Below are 19,203 nucleotides of genomic sequence, written 5' to 3'. Positions count from 1 at the left end.
CATCGGTATACAAACATGTTAAACTCCATTGTTACCTAATGGGACTAAATACGTGGAAGAAAAGCCAGAATGGGTTTAAGTTGGAAGGTGCATCAAAGTATGAGGACAAACCTGTACTGCAGACTGGGGACTTTGTGTAGTACTTTGCTGGGGAAAAAAAGCAGAATAAGGCATTCTGAATTTGCTGGGAATCATCCCTAGATCTCGATCTGCCCGTTGGAGTGCTGAACAGCATTAAAGCCAGCATGGCTAAAACCTCTGTCAGTTACAGTTTTACCTGAACGTGGGAGCAGCTGGATTTGATTCCCAAGTGAAATCAGCTCACTGATCTCAGTGCTATGCCCAATAGCTGTCACAAAAAAAAAGGCATGGCTGTCCTTGCAAACTTCCACAGTGCTTTTCTAGTGTTAATGTGATTTACACTTGGAGCAGTTTGACCTGACGGCTAATATATACTCACGAGAAATTTAGGAACGGATTGGCAGATCGATGCTTTGTTTTGACTTTGCTGCTATTTAGCACAAGTATTGCAAGTAAAAGAAAAACTGCAGGAGAAATTAATTACATGAAATTTTCAGCAATATTTCTGGGATGAACGCTGGACCCAGAATATACCTAATCACAACACCAGTAGGAAAATTCTGCCCTTCCCTCCACTGAAGCAAGGCGGAACATCAAAACATACCCCCGGGCTTCAGAAAGGTGCATTTAAAACCGAACTGAAATCTGTACTGTCCAGCTCAATCGTAATTTTAATCACAGTGCTGAAAAATTTTACTTAACGGTGTGTTTCCAGAAGAATGCAGAAATGTGTGGCTTTGTAGTCCTCCACATGCTTCTGAAGGGTCTGGGGGAACAGAAAGAGTCCAAACCCAAGGCCAGATGGGGCAGATGGGTGATACTTAGTTGCTGCCTTTGCAATTTTTTTGCAGGAAGGATGTGTCAATCCCTAGCCCATCCTGCTGGGAGTCAATGGAGCCTGCAACTGGACTCTCATTACAGCCTTGATGCAGGCAATAAATCTCACATTGCTCTCGTTTACTATCTGTACTATGAATTCTTTATTCAGTCTTTACTAGGTACTGTGGCCAGACCTTCACTTGAAAGTATTGCTCATCTTTTCCCCCCTAACCTTTAATGTCAAGAGTGCCTGGAGATGGTGGTACTTTTGAAGGTGGAGCTTTTCATATCTTGATGTTCATGTTGCTTCCAGTTAATGTCTCAAGTAGAAACTGCTGGAAATCCTTTATACTCTATTGTATTTGTATCACATTTTTTAAAAATGCTGAGCACTTGGGATTGGTGTGCATTCATCCTGATTCCTATTTCTCCATTTTTCCATGATATATAAACCACTGTCTCTTAACTCTGTATTTCTTTTTATCCCAGTTCTCTCAAGAAAGGATTTTCTGAAAGAACAGAATGGGGGGGAGGGGAAAATTAATAATAATAATAGTAATAATAATAGTAATAATAATAATACCCTAAAAATTTGTATTCACAGGACAAAAAAAGATTAATTTCTTTTAATCTAATTGTTGGTACAAATCTAGTAGTGCATTTTTTTTCTCTGGCTAGCACAGTTGCTGAGTAAGCCACGTCATTTCAAGAATTATTTTGTAAGGATGATGTCATGACAGTCACCAAAACCCCCATGCTCTGCTGGAAGCCTAACAGCTCCTTTTCTTTTGTGTAGTGATAGAGATCTGGGAAGTAAGGCAAATTTTGCCAGCTCCCACCAATAAAGATTTGGACAGAGAAACAACAAGAGTGAAACATCGTGTATTAACATTGTGAATAATAATGGCTCACTGTCCAGGCTGGCAACAGAAAAATAAGATATTCTGAACTTCTCCATACCTTTTCTTTAAAAAATGTGTGTTATGGTCTTGTTTTCTAGTAAGTAATATAAAAGAATTTGAGAAGATTCAGAAAAGGGTAAAAGGTAGGATCAAATATAGGGAGAAGATTCTGCATGAACAGAGTAGAACTTGTCAGGGTAGAAAGGAGATCAGGTAAACAGGTATGAAAACACAAGAAGCAGGAGGAGGGTGACTAGACATCACGCAGCAGCTGCTTTTTTTAGTACAAGGACCTGGTTGGGGGCATCATATAAAGCAAGGAACTGAAGCCAAAACAGTCAAAAGGTCACTGAGCAAGGAACTGCCAGTGTTGTGAATGCCAAAGATGTGCACAGATTTAATGGGGCAAAATAAAGCCCATGATCCACTAAGGATCATTAACTACAAAGAAATTACAGTTCTGGTACTTCTTGAGTTATTTTTAAGTGGTTGGAGGATAGAAGAGCATTCAAGGAAATGTGTATTTAGCTTGTTCTTTTTCCCTGTATGTTTCTTTGCTTCAGGTTAGATTTTGGAGACTGAATGCTAGGCTAGGTGAAGCTTTGGTCTGACCTATTTACTGGTACTTTTTTGTTCATTCCTAAGACTTGAAAGAGCTGGTCAGTTCCTCCTATACATGTGTTTGTGTGTTGGGCATATGCCCTGACAAAAGACCTATTGAAAAATTAGGTCCTTACTAAGTAAGTAATACAAGTCACTGATTTTAAGAAGGAAAGACCTTAGAAATTTTTCTCTTAGGGAAATAAGTTAGAATTACAGGAGAAAAGATCAAATTGTTCCCACCCACCCACCCTCAAATTACTTTTGTCTTCACATAAAACAGAATGAAAAAAATGGTATGTCTACATCAGGCCCCAGCAAATGTGAAGTATCTGAGTGATAGAGGAAAAGAATATTCTTCCTGCAATCATTTGTACCATCTTATAAATTATAATCCAGCCAAGCATTTGTTCTTTGCTTATCACCATGGTACGCTGAAGACTTGAAATTCTGAAGTGATACAACAAAGTAATAAATGAAATTTATGTTAATTAGATACAGTATTCTTAGGACTAAAGATGATTTTAGAAAATGAAGACATGTTTACTTACCTCTGTCTCATTCTTCCAGATCTAGCCCAGGATCATTTCACATTCACATACAGCCACGTTTTAAAAATCGAATTAGCTCCTAAACAGCAAATTAGATACTTCTCAAATTGTAGATGTACAGGTTGAATCCTTAAGGCAACACAGTTGAAATGCTTATTTAGAAATTCCACTTAAACTTATTACTAGTAGCAATTTAAATTATCTGTTGTTGGATGTAATGTTGAAATAAATGACTAATTAGTGTCAACTTGCCAGCATTTAGTCACCAAGCAGCTTGGAAGCTCTAGGGAACAGATTTATAAAATTTACAGCACCCTCCTTAGACAAGGACACCATTTTGCAATCGTCAGATATAATTGGACATCTCTATAATATCGCTTTATGCATAACACTTTTTTTTCTGCTCTCAGAATGGACAGTTTCTATTCTACATTGATGATTGTTTTGGTTTTTTTAACTGCCCTCGAAGTAATTAACCAATATTTGCTCCCTTGCAGCGTACCTCCTTGGTGCTAGAGCTAGCCTTATTGTGAAGGGAGTTAATTGAGAACAGTTCATTCGCACATCCATGATAGCGCAAAGGCAGGGCTTAACCAGTCACTCCTCCTTTGTGGAGCATGTGGCAGTCCAGCTGATGAATTTTCTTGCTGACATACAGTCTTCCACCCACGGTACTAAACATAAAATCCCACTAAATATATGGCAGATCTCTCACCAGGTAAGCATCTCCCTCACGGAAGCTGGTGCTGGAAGCCTCAGTTCTGAGGCACTCCATAACGGGCCATGACATTACATCATGTTTTAAAAGCACCACAAATGGGTTTGGAGGCACCAGCCAGCACCTGCCACAGTGTGCAGAGACCTTCAGCAGCGACTGTCACAGTCTCAGTGTCACCTTTCTGCTGAAGGGGGCTCGGGCACTGGTGGGGGCCACCCAGGGTGAGGGCACCTGCACTTGCCGCAGGAACTTGCTCCCATACAAAAGGTTGTGTGAAGCTCCTGTGGCCCACAAACTCTAAAAAAGGCTCGTTGTCACCTATGAGTGATAGTGCATTGTTAGAATGACCATGATTTGGGTAACTCTAGGAAAGGCAGCTGAAATTTTTGCATCAAGAACAGTTTTTCTTCTATGGTTCCTTTCTTATTCATAAAAAATATCTGATCCGTTCAGAAATATTCTCATTTTCCTAAAAAACAGACATGCTCATTTTTGCCTTTGAAATCTGGGAAAAAACAAAACAAAGCTCCACCTCCGTAGTATGTCTGTGTTACCGTAATGCAGCTGTTAGTCAGCTGAGCTGTAGCTCCAGTAACTTTTAAACGGCTCCCGTACAACATGAAATGCGCATCATACTTCTGTGATGCTTTACAGCAGCTCAGGGTACTGCTGTAAACATATCCTAACGTTATATCCTAAACAGTCCGGATATTAGCTTTTCCTATGGACAGATGAGCAAAAAAAGGGGGGTTTATTATTTTTATTTTATTTTTTATAAAAATAAATTTATAAAATAAAATATTAAATAAAAATATAAATTATTTTTTATGGTAAATGAAAACAGAAGGAATTTGGTTATCTGGATCTCTGTGCTGACCGCAAGATGCTGAGAGTTTTTCCTTGAGCAAGTTCTTTAACTTCTCCATGCTAAAGTTCTTTTTTTTTTTGACCTCTAAGTACTAAACCCCACCTTTACAAATCTGTTTAAGCTTCTGGGATGAAAGCCCTGGTACGCGTGCCTGAAAGCCTGGTGCAACAAAACAAATCCCTGAATTTTATTAGAAAATTTGTATTTCAGAAACTGCTGACTCAGCCAGGTGCAGGGGCAATAGTTTGACTGTCTGGCCCTGCAGGCTGGAAAGCCCAGGGAGCACTACCACTCTTAAGAAACAGATGTGTTTTCCATCATTCATGAGCAATCATTCTGGCCAGCACTTGGAGGAACATTGTGGACCCCAGAGGAGACCACGTCCATCGCTACTGAGAAGAAGAGAGGGCTACTGCAACAGAGGGCCCTTCACAGCAGTAAAAGCAGCTGGGAAGATTATTTGCAACTCCATGCAGAATCTCCCAAGGCTGGAATAAAATTTGGAATAATCTATGTAATGTTCCACATCTCACACAAACTGCAATATCTTGTATTATTAGAAATTACTTTTCCAAAACCATTAGGCTATTTTAAGACCTAGGTAAGGGTGCAGATTCATCATGATTACTGTTAGTGTCAGAGAGGCTGGGAATTGCTTTTTTTGCCTTCTCCCCTGTGCCGGTACGTAAGTGCATGCCCAATGGGGTGGCTGGCTGCCTAAATGCATGGGCCGATGAGCAGCTGTATCATCTTCGCTGAGAGTCTCACCAGAGTAGCCCCTGGGGCTCTGCCTGCTGCTCCTGGAGGAGAGGCAAAGGCCATTAGCGGACACGGGAAGCAGGAAGGCAGATACATCATCATCCCACCCAGATGGGTAAAGCACCAACCCTGCCCAGGGCTAGCAAACAGCTGGAGGATGGGAGGCTAGACCTTGTCCTGGAAAGGCAGGGCACCATTCTGTTCATCAGCTCCAGTGCAAAAAGCTTGAACTCTGCCTGGATGACATGCTAAATCCACTGGGAAACGTGGATGGTCTCCCACACACATGAGAAAAATGTGCCGTGCTGGCTTCTACAAAGATTGTTTAGTTACCATGGATTTCATACTATTTTTATTGTTCTTCGATCACAAATTCCCCTGCTTTTAAAATAAATATTACCAAGTTAATCTTAATGACTTCTCGCTTATTTTAGAACTCCATTATTTTCTGACATGTTTTACATGTTTGGAAACAAAAATGTTACTAGCTTCCCTTTTCAGCAAATAAGATGGGAGCAGGCAACAGACCTCAATCAATGTAGTATTTTTTTAAAGAATGTAAATTAATTCGAAAGAGGTGGGAGAGGGCACACGTATTTGTAACACGCATTTTAAAATGTTTTGCATTTGCATTTATTTTTAATGGCGTTTATGCCCTCTACTGTCAAAAAACGTTATTGCAGGTGTTTGGGTTTTTTAATACTGATAATATTTTTCCTTACCTGTATCTCTGCCAGTGTCAGCCTAAACTACTTGATCTTTGCAAAAATGCACACTCTTAATTTATTTCTACACTACATGTCCTACAGTTTCACAGTTTTTCTGTAGAGGTCACCCTGGGGGGTGGAGGTGGGGGGGATGTTTCTATCCAAAGTAAGCTATTCCAAATGTGAATTTCTGATCTGTCAAACACACACACAAATATTGCTAAACTACAACTTCTGTAATTAATTATTTTATCCTCCAAAATACATTTAACTTTTGCTTGGAAAAAAATTACTCCTGCATTCAAAGAAACAAACAGAAGTTAAATAAGCAGCATTGTCCTTCTTATTTGTTAAAATTATTAAAGAAAATACCTTCTCTGCTGACATCAAGGAAAAACAGCAAAAAAAGTATTATTTGTTTCAATTATAATTCAGCCCTTTGACTTATGAAATATTCCAACTTAGAGACATCGAAAAACAGTCTTCGTTAGATTCAGGAATAAGATAAGTAGCCGATGATGCCAAACATACCGCCTCTGTTGTCTGAGATTTCCTGAATTATGGGCATGCAACACCAGATATACCCCACTCATCAGTTAGACAAGCAGTATCACTTTGGCAGACGGATGTCCACAGGTAAGGTCTGACATGGCAATGTTGGGATTGCAGATTGGGCATTTGTAAAGCCAAATACACTCAAGTTTCTCATGCTCCTACAACAGCTCAGCCTCTTGTGTGCAATTCCAGACACATTTTGTGTCCCCAAATTTGTCATGCAAAGTGCTAAATCATGCCTGTGTTACTCAGATCAGTACTCTCAAAGATCCAATATTTGCAAAATGAAGGAATTCACTGGCTTGCTGCCTTGCCATGCAGTAAGGAGTCAAATATGCAAAAATGGTCTGTCACCTGTTGAATACAAACAACTGAGACAAACACTCATGCCTTTAAATCCATCCATCCCTGTACGATGTCACTTACTGAACAGATACTTACGGACTGCAAGCAATAGCACACATCTGACCTGTCTGGACAGCATCTAGTGAAACCTAGGCATTAGTTTGATCATGTAGTTTCTGTCTTGTTATTTGATAAAACTTGATTGACATATCTAGTTTTCCATAGCCTTTTCTCTTCCCTTTCTGGCTAATGAAGTAGAATGCACCTGATGGATAACAAGGATCAGTATGGCATCTCTTTTTCTTCACTCATCCAGAGCAATACAATACTGGGACGACACTTTTGACGTTGCAAAATTAGACTGTCAGTACAAATCATAAATGCCTAAAGACTGACTTGAGCTTTGGCCACAATAATAGACGTATGTGGAACAGACCATACATATACAAAGCTATGAAAAGACTGCAACTAGGGAAAAAAAGCCCATAAAGGAGAATTCGTTTGTAGTGCCAGGCTGAAGAGCAATGAGACAAGTAGGGTAGCACTAGATAAAACCTTGAAATAGTTCCCTTTTGAAAAGTGACTCTGTGAAAATTGCTTAATAAGATTCCGTATCTGTTGTGTCTCCAGGACTGAAGAAATCAGATTTTCTGCAGAATTTAGAATTTGTTTTAGAGATCAAGTATAATTTTTCCACTATGAAACACAACCACTGCAAAGCTACTCTGCCATCTGAAAATGGAGTTTTGTTCCTTTTTAGCTTAGACTTCCCAAGGAATAAAGCAATTGCAGGTGAGGTAAAGGAAGAAATTTTCCCTTCATTTTGTGTCAGTTACTTCCATTGATGGCATTCAGTGATATATGAGGTATAACTAAAGGTAATGTTTAATCCAGCAGGAAGAACTTCATTAACATTTCTAGTCATGCCTACACTAGACTAAAATCTGTGTCGCTGTCCCAAAGGAGAGCAACACCAACCAGGGTAAATGTAGTAAAAATTCCATTTTGTCACAAAAATGAGCAAATATGTTTCATACCCTGTGCAGGAAGGCTGTTTTCTTGGCATTCATTTTTTCTGGCCATAATTTTATTTAAACATCTCCAAGACAGTGTTTATCAACAGGCAAAAATCTAATTATGTAAGAGCTATTGACGATGTGAAAGATATGATTAGCACTAAACTATGGACAAGCAACATTACCTTTGGAAAATGTCAGCATATTACAACTTATTCCAGCCAAAACAGAAAAATAATCAAAAGCAAGGGATTTTAAAATAAGCAGTATATCCATCTGCCTGTCATTTTGCCTAGAGGATAAGAAAAACATTGTGAAATTCCTTCACGTATCAAACAAACCTTTTTTTTTTCTTTTGCTCTATAAACACTGAAATACTGTGAAAAGGCATCTCCTTATGTCAGTAGGTAGGTCCACACATAAATACTGAAATGTTACAGATGAATCAGCTAATAGTTCCTGTCACCACTCCTAAAACATCAGTCTGCACTTGATTCACATAATTATAGTGTCACATTATCAACAGGATGAACTACATCCCTGAGCAACTTCAAATCAAATTAATTAGAGCCGGCAATGCCTTCTGTCCATTGCAGCCACCAGTGACAATGCGAGCTTACAAAAGTTCAGCAATTTACCATTTAAGTGATAGACATCTAAATATAGGTTTAGGAATCTAATTTAAGAGATCTGTTCCAGTAGTACTGGCCATGAGTAAATTTTGCATTCCAAGATCTGGTTGTGTCAGGTGTATGTAAATATATACTGCCTTTCAGATACCTTTCTGTTGATATACTTCGATGCAATTTAAGAAAACGCTTGGATTGTATCTAGAAGAATGAAGTAAAACAGTAACAAATACTGTAAACTGGCAATGATTATCGGTGATTTGATTCTAGGACTTGTCCCCTAAGCTCACCACCCTGGCCCCGTGCCCACTGCTCTCTTCACGGCTCTGCCTAAAAAAACCTGGGGTTAGTTAGGTGTCGAGGATCTCATTTGTCAAAGAGACCTTGAAAGGTCGTTTATCCACTTCCCTGCCCAAAGGAAAGAACAGCTGGGCATGCATCACTCCTGACAGCTGATAGTCAGCTCTGCCTTTAGGAAGATAAGCACCAAAAATGTCTATGTTGTGAGGTGCAAATGATGTGAAGGAAAACATGACTCTCCGGTAATTAAGACCAGTGATATATATAAATCAGAAGGTGGATTCTATTACGTTATGTATTGTTATCCCACCCTGCGTGTCACAAAATCACAAACTAATAGCATTCAAATTCTGAGCAGGTGGAAGCGTTTACTGGTAGAAATATTTATGTAATTTTCCTGTGAATATTTTACACTTGGGCATACTTTGAAAAGCAGCTAAACATTTATTTTACACAACATAATCTCTTTCAATAGTCTAAGACTTGGTCATCTATATTATATCTGCCCAGATGACAACTTATTTGAGTATTTACATTAAATACCTCCTTATCTTACAAAATGCAAACCATTCATCTTCACCTGCAAGGCGATACATAATCTCCTTTTGACATACGCTGAGCTCTCATTGCTAGAAGGTGCTCTCAACCCCCACATAGATTCTCCATCATCTGATATCCCCATCCCTTTACGTCCTCCTTCTTGTGATTAGGTGCACAATTTGGACCATGTGACTTGAAGACTCCAACTTCTCTATTATTTTTCCAGTTCTTGCTGAACAGACATGTTTTGTTTTCCAGATAGCATTTTTCCAAACACTGTCCCTCCTACAGTTTTATTTCTTACCTTCTCTTGTGTTAACAGTTTATAAATTCCTTGTAATAGGGAATGTGCTATCTCCCTGCTCACAAGCATACTTAATTCACATGCAACGATCAGTTTTAATAATAACTTAAAATCCAATGAAATTAAAAAAGCGAATGGCACTTGAAAATAATTTATCTCTTTATTACACTCTGTAGTATGTAATTACATACTTGTCCTATAGAATATGGCACTCTACAGAGCGCGAAGAGAACTGTATCTCTTAATAAACTGTCGCTGGAGTGCCTCTACATACTTCAGTAGCACTATGTTCTTACTTGCTGGACAAAACAATGTCCAACATCATGAAGAAAGGTGGTAGCCCTAGTAATTCTGAGCACTGACAGCATTTGCAGTTAGAATTTGTTTAGTTTTTTGCATGTGCCTGGAGATTTTCATGTTTTCTGTCAGCTAGACTATAGCAAGGACCTCTGGAGGTCAGCTTGTCCAGCCTCCCACTCAAAGGCGGCATATCAACAATAGATTAGGTCAGCCATGGGTTTTTCTAGCCCAGTGTTGAAAATCTCCAAGGTCAGAAAGTCCACGATCCCTTCCAAAAAATGTGCTACCCTCCTAAATTAAAATACTGTATCAACTTAAATGAGGCAACATTATTCAGCTTGACATCTAACTTACTAAGTGGTCTCCCTAGGATCTTGCTGATGGAAAATGAGGAGTTCTTTCGACAAGCAAACAGAGTAAGGACTTAACTTCAACACTGATTTCTTCCACCACCACCACCACCACCACGCCCCCTTAGCAAGGTCACTCTCTCTCTATTGCAATAGAGGCAGCCTGGGAACACTACACCAGGTAGAACATAGACACCCACAGTTTGATGTACAGGATACTCAACATTAGCTTCAAATTAAATTTATATACACAACGCTGGGCATGCTGTATATGTATGCAGATGTGTATAAAGTATTGTTCATTTGCAGGAAATGTTATTTGCAAGAGAAGTAAAATCTATTGTGTAATTAATTCATCTTGCAATTCAATACAGAAGAAAATTTGTCTTTACTAAGCCCGTTGCTTTCTTTAACTCAGATATGGTGACATGGTGCCGAAGACAATAGCTGGAAAGATTTTTGGTTCAATATGCTCTCTGAGCGGGGTCTTGGTCATCGCTCTGCCAGTTCCTGTAATTGTCTCCAACTTCAGCCGTATCTACCACCAGAATCAACGAGCAGACAAGCGCAGGGCACAAAAGGTGAGCTTCTAATTTTTCCCCCTTTTGTTGTTGAGCGATAGATGAAATATAACTTTTTATACGCTGTGCACCCTCGAAGTGAGTATTTCCTAACAAAAGGGCTACTACATGTATGTGCTACATGCCTAGCCCATGTCCTAGATGCAAATACTGTGCTATTTTTAGTGGGAAAAAAAAACCCAAAACCTGTCTATTTATCTTTTCTGTCAAAACGTACAGATCCATTATTGTGGTAATTCATCCTGCTTGTTAAACTAGATTTAGTATTTTCAGTCAATAGCTGCAGTCACACCCACTGAAGATTCTTCAGTGTTTTTCAGGCAGACTTTCTTTCCGCCAGAGTCTTCTGAGAAAAAAAAAAAAAAAAGGAAAAAAACCCAAAAACCAAAAAAACCCAAACAAATAAAAACCTAATAGTGATTTCTAACGTCTATTCTAACAGGCTGCTTCACTAATCTATGTGTTTAATTCCCAGGTCAGTGCCTGGGGAATCTGATTATTGGGGAACTTGTCTCCTCAGCTCTAGTTCTCTTAAAAGGCTTCAGAAAAAGAGCTTAATCAGGAGAAAAGAAAAGAAAAGTCTGTTTTTCCAGCTTCCCTGATTTGCTGAATCTCTCATTAAAATATCAGCTAGCTCTATAACAAGACAGTTTCCCTCCCTGACCCGTGTGGGCAAGGTCAGGAGCCAGGAAGAGCTATTTACCAGGAGAGATGCAGCCCAAGCCTGGGCAGTCACCTCCACCTCCACATCATTGCCAACATACTGGTCCCAATACACCTCACCCAACCCCAGCTCAGAGAGCCTCCATGGGCACATGAAGCTCTGATAAGATAGCTGAGACACATTACCATCTGCTCTTCTGCTGATGGCAGTCAGAAGGCTCTGGATGCAACACAAGTTGCAAGATTGCCCAGCCTAAGGTGTCACCACTTGGGCTTTTTTGTTGTCCCATGGCCTCTTTTCAGAGGTCCTGAGTCTCCAGTGACCCAGGGAGAGTGGGGTTGTCGCCTGCAGCAGCGTGCAGGCAGGCCATGGCTGGTGACCACGTACATAGACCAGGCTGCACCTGCTTCAGAGACGACAGCACCAGGGCTGAAGCTACAAAATGTGTGTTTCTTTCTGGCCACCTTTTCAACTGATTTCTTCACAAAAAGGAAGTGAAGGAAATGTACACGCTGATACCATTCCCTGAATATCTTAAAATCAGGAGAAACAAAGGTACATGGCCAAGAAAGTCAGTCATAGGCCCAGGCTGAAGATGTTGCACCCTTTAATGGCCACATCTTGGAAGAACGCTGTCAGATGAGGAAAATGGCCATGAAAGAAACCAGGCATATCACAGAGATGTCATACCTTTCTAGAAACCCAATTTCAAATGTAGGCTGCCTCAGTGATCCAGGTACCATACCTTGCCTAGCTACTAATTCCACCCACCCTTCCGCATGCCGGGTTGTCCCCCGTGCCAGCTCCAGCTGCGCATTCCCCGCTCCCACATCGCTGCCGCTTCTGTTTGTGTAATGGCAGCAGACAGTGAAAGAACAGTATGTATCAGCCGGAACACAGTGCTTCATTACTGTGCCTCCGAGCATCGCACCAGTCATGGGTAACAGATCTGCTTTATCCCAGCAATAAATGTGCCTGTTCTGAGCTTTCATAATAACTGCAGACACAACCAGCCTCACTTCAGATAGAAACCGTCTCCTGCTGTATGTGATGAAAGAGAATTTTCTATGCCTGTTTTACACTTGCCAGTGAAAAGAGATGGACACTAGAAAATACCTTGCAAAATTACGTTGGCAGACTGGCTGCTATTCCCCATAATCTCTTTCTGAATAGAAGAATTAATAACTGCTCGAGTTAATAACTGACTTTTTCTCCTTGCAAAACAGTGAGCTCATTGTATGTTTCAAACAGGAATACGAAGCGATGAATGGCAATCGTGCCAAGTGTCTTTCCCTCTGCTCCCCAGAACAATGCCAAGAGTAAGGATGAGATTTTCTCTGACCATGTTTATGCCCTTCTTGCTTTGGAGAAAATGGCTTTGAGGTCTGATTAACTTAGCACTGGATGTGTGTCTCATTGATATCTCCTATTGCAAAGCTAATCTCTCTCAACCTAAAATGACTGAGATGTTGAACTGAACCTTACTGTGATGGACTGAAAAAAAATCAACAAAAAGCACTTCTTGGGTACTGTATAGTCCACATTTAGCAATATTTAGCTATGAAGTATATCCTTGCATTTCACAGGAGGGTTCTACTTGTATAGATTTTTTTTATTCCTATATAGAAATATAACTGTATAGGAATATTCAAGCAAAAAGTCCCGTTATTGAAGTTTGAAATTCCTTCTTCATTCAATACAATGGAAGCTTTACACAGTTTTCTAAAATAAATGATTCCCTAGGCACCAACTTTATTTCTGTTATCTAAGGCTGAAGAACATAAGCTTGAAAGAAGGTGCTGTTTCATGGAGCACAGCATGAACCCGTGCAGGTGATGGTACCTCCTGCTGGCTACAACAGCTTCCATCTGATTGAGAGTGTTGTGTATTTGAGTTGTGCAACTTACTTTATCAATATCTCATACAGAAGTTTAATCAAGGTAGCCTTCAGAAATGGCAAAACATTTGGGCTGGAAGGAAACTCCAGAGAAAGTTCTCTGTTGAAAAGCTGCAATCTACTCACAGGTGCACTGGCAATTTTCAGCAGATTTTTTTTTTCACTTATATTAGGTTTGTTCAAGAACAATGTGGCCATCAGTATACACATTTACTGAGTTCTGCACAGTCATGCAAGATTAGACAATTCCATTTGTTTCTTTTTGGCAAAAAGATGCTGCACATTAATGCTCAGGAGAAGATGGAAGAGAGAAATTTATTTATATACCATTTCATTTTGAACATGTTTTAAAGGAAGCTCCTGCATCCAGCCATGGAAATATATTGTTGTAACTACCTCAGAATCCCACTTTGTGATGTAGCCAGTGCATCAACAGGAGGGTACAGCTTCCTAATGCACTATCAGGAGCTTGTTGACAATCAATATAAACAAAACCCAAAAGAGATGAAAATAAAAATAAAGAAAAATCATCCGTGCTTATCAGAACATTTTCTTCTATCAGATAATAAGGTCCAAGGATCTGACCTGTCCTGACAAATAAAGAATCCAAACTAGATACTGGAATTCAGGGCTGAAATAATTGTGCCCTGTAGTCTTTCTATGCCTTTTCCTCAAGCAGATTTATCACTACCGAGACAGTTTTGAAGAATCCTATTTTTGGAGTTTTTCTCAGCTAGAGACAACTTCAAGATGCCAAGTTATTTTCATAGCCTATCAGTGCCTTCAGGTGGCAAACTTAATGACAGATGTGTTGTGACGATTCCATGTATAAAGGAAAGGAAAGGAAAGGGGTGGAAAGGATAAAGGTAAGGATGGAAAAGGAAAAAGAAAGGTTTAGGTAAGCTTGGATACGGTTTGCTGTCCTGTAATTGATAGGTATCAAGGGTTAAGATATGGCTAGACTCCCACAGTGTCATATTCACTGGGATGCCTACCAGCACAGGGCAGGGGAAGAAGGAGGCATAGCAGCTCCCTTGGAACAGGTGTCTGGCCACTCAATGGCAGCCTGGCTGAAAGCTCCATCCCAGCATACTGCAGCAGCTCTTACGATGACAATGTCCTCCTTGCCCTGAATGAAGGATTTCTTGCTAGATGCCTTCCCCGTTTTCCATACATCTATAGTTCTGCACCCTTTGAAGGCAAGAGCCTTGTATCATCTCAGCCAGCAAGTCCTAAGTGCAGATCCATCTGTCCATTATTGTTCATTACCTGACAACTGAAGAAGCCTTAATGGTAGTTGTCCGGGCACTTTCTCCCTAGGCTGACTCTGCATGGTGCCTCAACAGAACACCCAAACAACCATCATCAGCTCCAAACCTTGACTTAATACCTAAAATTCAACCTGAATCTTTCATCTGAGTGTGGTCTTCTACGTTCACATCGCAAAATATATCCTGAAGATTGGCTTGGCTTTATTATTTATTGATTTTACATGATGTGTTTATCTTTCCAATTATGAATAATTAGTTACTAGATAAATATAAATAGCTCTAGGATAAACTGCTACAACTGCTTAACAGCACCTGGCAATCTAGAGCTAAGCATTTGCAGTACGGAACCCTGCTTGCCATTATGACTTTTTAAATGAGATAGGCTATTAATCTCAGTGGGGTTGCAGAGACATAACTAACAGAATAACTTATCCAAGATTTTTTAAATTAGCACAAAAACGTGTAAAACCTGTGTTTACTGAACAATAATTTGAATAGATTGTTAAAGCAAGTCACAACTCAACAAATACATGAAACTTATTTAATTCCATATCCATTAGCATACAAAGTAAACAGCATTTTCATCTCTACTACACGCTGACATCCCATAAATTATTGTCGGCTAATCTAAAGTCAATTATTTGCAATTACTGAAAATTAGAAAATCAGAGCATGAAATGTGGGCTTGACTTTTCACTTGAAAACAAACATACAAGATGAATTTACAAAAGGCCTGATATAAAAAATAATGTGATTGATTTTAGGACAGTTTTGGCCATTGCTCTAGGAGCCACAGTGTTGTGATTTAACCCCAGCTGCTCGCTCGCTCACTCCTCCCCAGTGGGGGGTGGGGGGGAATCAGGAGGGTGAAAGTGCAAAAATTGGTGGGTGGGAATAAAGGTAGTTCAATAATTTTTTTAAGGAGTAGAAAAAAACAACACAGAGATGGGGAGGAAACAAACCCAAGAAGAAAAATTATGCAAAAGAAAAAAAAATTGCTCACCACCAACCAACCAACACACAGCCTGCCCCAGGGTAAGGGCAGCTCCTGCCGACCTCCTGCCAGTTTCCTTGCTGAACATGTCACGAGATGGTACAGAATATCCCTCTGGTCAGGTAGGGGCAGCTGTCCTGGCTGTGTCCCTCCCAGTTTCTTTTGCACCCCCAGCCTCCTTGGCAGGACAGCCTGAGGAGCAGAAAAGGCCTTGATGCTGTGCAGGCGCCACTCAGCAGTAACTAAAACATCCCCATGTTATCAACACTGTTTTCAGCACAAATCCAGAACGTAGCTCCATACCAGTTACTATGAAAATAATTAACTCTTGTCCCAACCAAAGCCAGCACACAAAGAATGACTGTGAAGGAACTCTTATTAATTGCACAAGATCAATAAAAAATAATAAACAAAAGGCAAGCAATTAGTAATTCTTGAGTTTTGATAGTAAGATAGTTATGTAGTCTGGAGAGCAGCAGAAGAGAGACAACAGGAGCTGTCTAAGTACTAAATTACCCAGGCTACCTAGGCTCCTTGCATAGCAAACTGGGGAGAAGCTCTTGCCACAAATGATTTCCAGTACTGCAGTAAGCCCTGCCCTAAAAGTGTTCCTGATAAAATCTCTTTCTTAAAACAGCTGGACTGCTGAGGGCAACTTGAGTGTTAAAAACTGGATGTTACAAATACCCTGCAGCGTTACACTGAGCACTATTTAAAACCTTGTGAAAATATATGTTTATATTTCTAAAACTGACAGAGATAGCTGTTGTTGAGTAACAGTGAAATCCCTTTGTAAGGTTTCTCTAAATGCAGCCATATAAAAAGATCTACCTCTGTTGTAAAATTTGAAGCTAGGAAAAAAAATAAAAAGCGATGCATTCAAAAGAGGAGTTCAATACAAATACAAGGGGTGCGGTAAGAATTAGAGCTGGTCATCAGTTTCTTCAGGAAGTTTCACACAGGATGATTACGGTGACATTTCATCAGAATAAGTAAAAGAACTGCATTTCAGCTACATGGGTTTTGTCCTAGGCAACATAAAAGTTACTAAAATCAGAGTTTCACATTCAGTGGCTAAAAGGGAAAACCTCACAGCAAAGAAGGTAATCTACTGCAGGAGAACTTTCTTTTTTTGCTAGGTATTCCATGAAAGGGGAGAGTTAGGAAAGGCTTTGCAGTGGTTGAAAGGGGCAGTTATCACTCCTGTTCTGCTGTGCATGGCAGAAAATGATGTTCACAGACTAAAGAAAAGTGCAGTTCTGTAATCACAGTTTTCCTGATGTCATCCCATCATTCTGGTGTCTTTCATGGGAATTCAATCCCCAGCACGCAGCCCTAAAAATCCTGTGGCTGACATGACCTTGTAATGATTACCTTGATAGGAAATGTGAGGAGTTACTAGACTACTCACGCTACAGGCTCTGATATAAATCAGGCAGAAGCACTGAAAAGAAATCTTACCACTTTAACAGATTTGTAAACACCTCCAGTTTCAGGAGTATTTTCTGTAAGCTGAAGTATAAGCATGGAAACCACAATATCTGGTTCCTGTCTTGGTAATAGATTTATTGTCTTCTCTTTGGTAAATGATGTAAATTCAGGCCATCTGAATGAGTCTCAGCTAGAAAGATGTAAGCTATTACTTTCCACCTCACAATAGCTTTCTAAGACACAATAAATTCATATTTGCAAAGCTATTTCAAATTTTCACATGGAAAGTACAACCTTCGTATTATATGTGTTGTAGCACATTGATATACTAAGATAGTCTGATGAACTGTTATATTTTTTTATTTTTATTGAATGGTGCTGCACCATAATTATTGCTACAATCACTGAAAGAGAAAATGAATATGCATGCTAAAAGGAAAAGCATAACTAATGTATGTAAAACGTTTGTTCGTTAAATCTAATGAATCTCCTTGTATAAAGAGCACACTTAAAAGTACTGCAGCTTAAACATTTGTGACTGAAAGCACTTATTTATTGGACTCCATGTTGCATCCTGCAAAGGCATGTCTAAAGCATCTTGCGCTCCTAAGGCTGAACAGTCATGCTAGGAGAGACCTTTAATATATTTATGAACATAACCCAGTGCACATGTCCCAGCCCATGACTTTTCTGCAGTGCAGGTAAAACTCTTCCCTCATCCTTCAGCCTGTCATGCTGGTGTCGCATCTCAAGAGCTCCACCTTGAAAATAACTGTGTTCCGCCTGCCGAGGGGATTTTTAATCTCTAGCCCTGAGGACTCAGACCTAAACTGGTAGCACTGGATGTGCCATCAAGGAGCCCATGTGAGCCTGAAGAGTGGGAACTGTTAACTGTTCCCCACACTGGTTGGCTCCTGGGAACCCCGGGCCAGCCTGGGGCATTGCCCTCGGATGGCTTGCTGCAGCATACTGGGCTGCCCAGGGCTGGTCAGCCCTGGTGCTCAGCATAAAAGTCCTAACTGGAAAATTACCCCCAGTCCAGCTTCTGGGGACCTGCTCAGGGTGATAGAATGAGGAGCTGCAGATGTCCTTCCAGGGCTCACCTGTGAAGAAGCACCATGCAGGTGACTGGGGCGCTTCACTTCTTACCACTAGAATAACATGCATTAACTGCATTGCTGGAAAGCCTGTGTGCACCAAGCAAGGTTTATTCTAAAACAGCCAACGTGTCACAAAATCAGGCAACAGCCTCTCATGTGAGCTTTTTGTCTCCGTGATGTGCAAATGCACAGCATTATCTTATTTTCTTTCAGAACAATTAAAAGATAATAAATACATGACATACAACATAAGCCATATGCTAGCCATGTTTGCTGTTAGCTGTCACAAATTTCTTGCCTCACTGTTCAGAAGATCTGTGAGTTTGAGGCTGTGAGTTTGAGGCAAAGAGGCATGGTGTTGAACCATTCCTCATAGTCACTCAATTATTAATCGCGCCAGAGAGATCTGGCTGCTGCAGTGACCAGGCTGCTTCCGTCTGTAAGTGTTCAGGGATTCACAGTCATTTCATGCTGGCATTTAATGCCACAGAAATTGGGGGAAGGGGGGGTAAATGCTACCTCTATTTTCTGGAAATATCACCTGAGTAATTATCAGATATGAAAATCCCTATTAATATATCAAAGGCAGTTTTTCAAGTTCTTCACTGTATCTCCTTCTGTGATTCAGCAGCCATTCAACTCCAGATGCTGCTCAGCATTTGGCTTTCAGAATCAGAAACCTAACCACGAAGATAAACCCAAACTTCCTCTTATAATCAGCAACAAAAATCAGAGAACCAGGACGCTATCCTAGAAATCCCATAAAAGCTTTTGTTTTCCATATGATTGGTTGAGAGTCTTTTCTTCTCTCTTTCCCCTAATGTTGGCTTTTAACTGTTGTACAAGTCAATGGATGCAGTGTCCTTCTCTCATGAGCCACCTTCTACTCTGGAATGAATGTCACCTTCACAAGGCATGAAG

General features: G+C 40.2%; 1 protein-coding gene across 1 annotated transcript in view; it reads left to right on the top strand.

The window, feature by feature from the left end:
* The window catches only part of KCND2 (potassium voltage-gated channel subfamily D member 2), a 286,590-nt gene that overhangs the window by 256,563 nt on the left and 10,824 nt on the right, over positions 1-19,203 (top strand). Inside the window, exon 3 of the mRNA XM_013303287.3 lies at positions 10,763-10,925. Coding sequence (XP_013158741.2) covers positions 10,763-10,925 — 163 coding nt within the window. The remainder of the gene's footprint in view (positions 1-10,762; positions 10,926-19,203) is intronic.

Source organism: Falco peregrinus, chromosome 6, assembly GCF_023634155.1.
Source record: "Falco peregrinus isolate bFalPer1 chromosome 6, bFalPer1.pri, whole genome shotgun sequence".
NCBI classification, from domain to species: Eukaryota; Metazoa; Chordata; class Aves; order Falconiformes; family Falconidae; genus Falco; species Falco peregrinus.
Note: the sequence above shows the minus strand (reverse complement) of the source record. Positions and strands in the feature narration are given on the sequence as shown.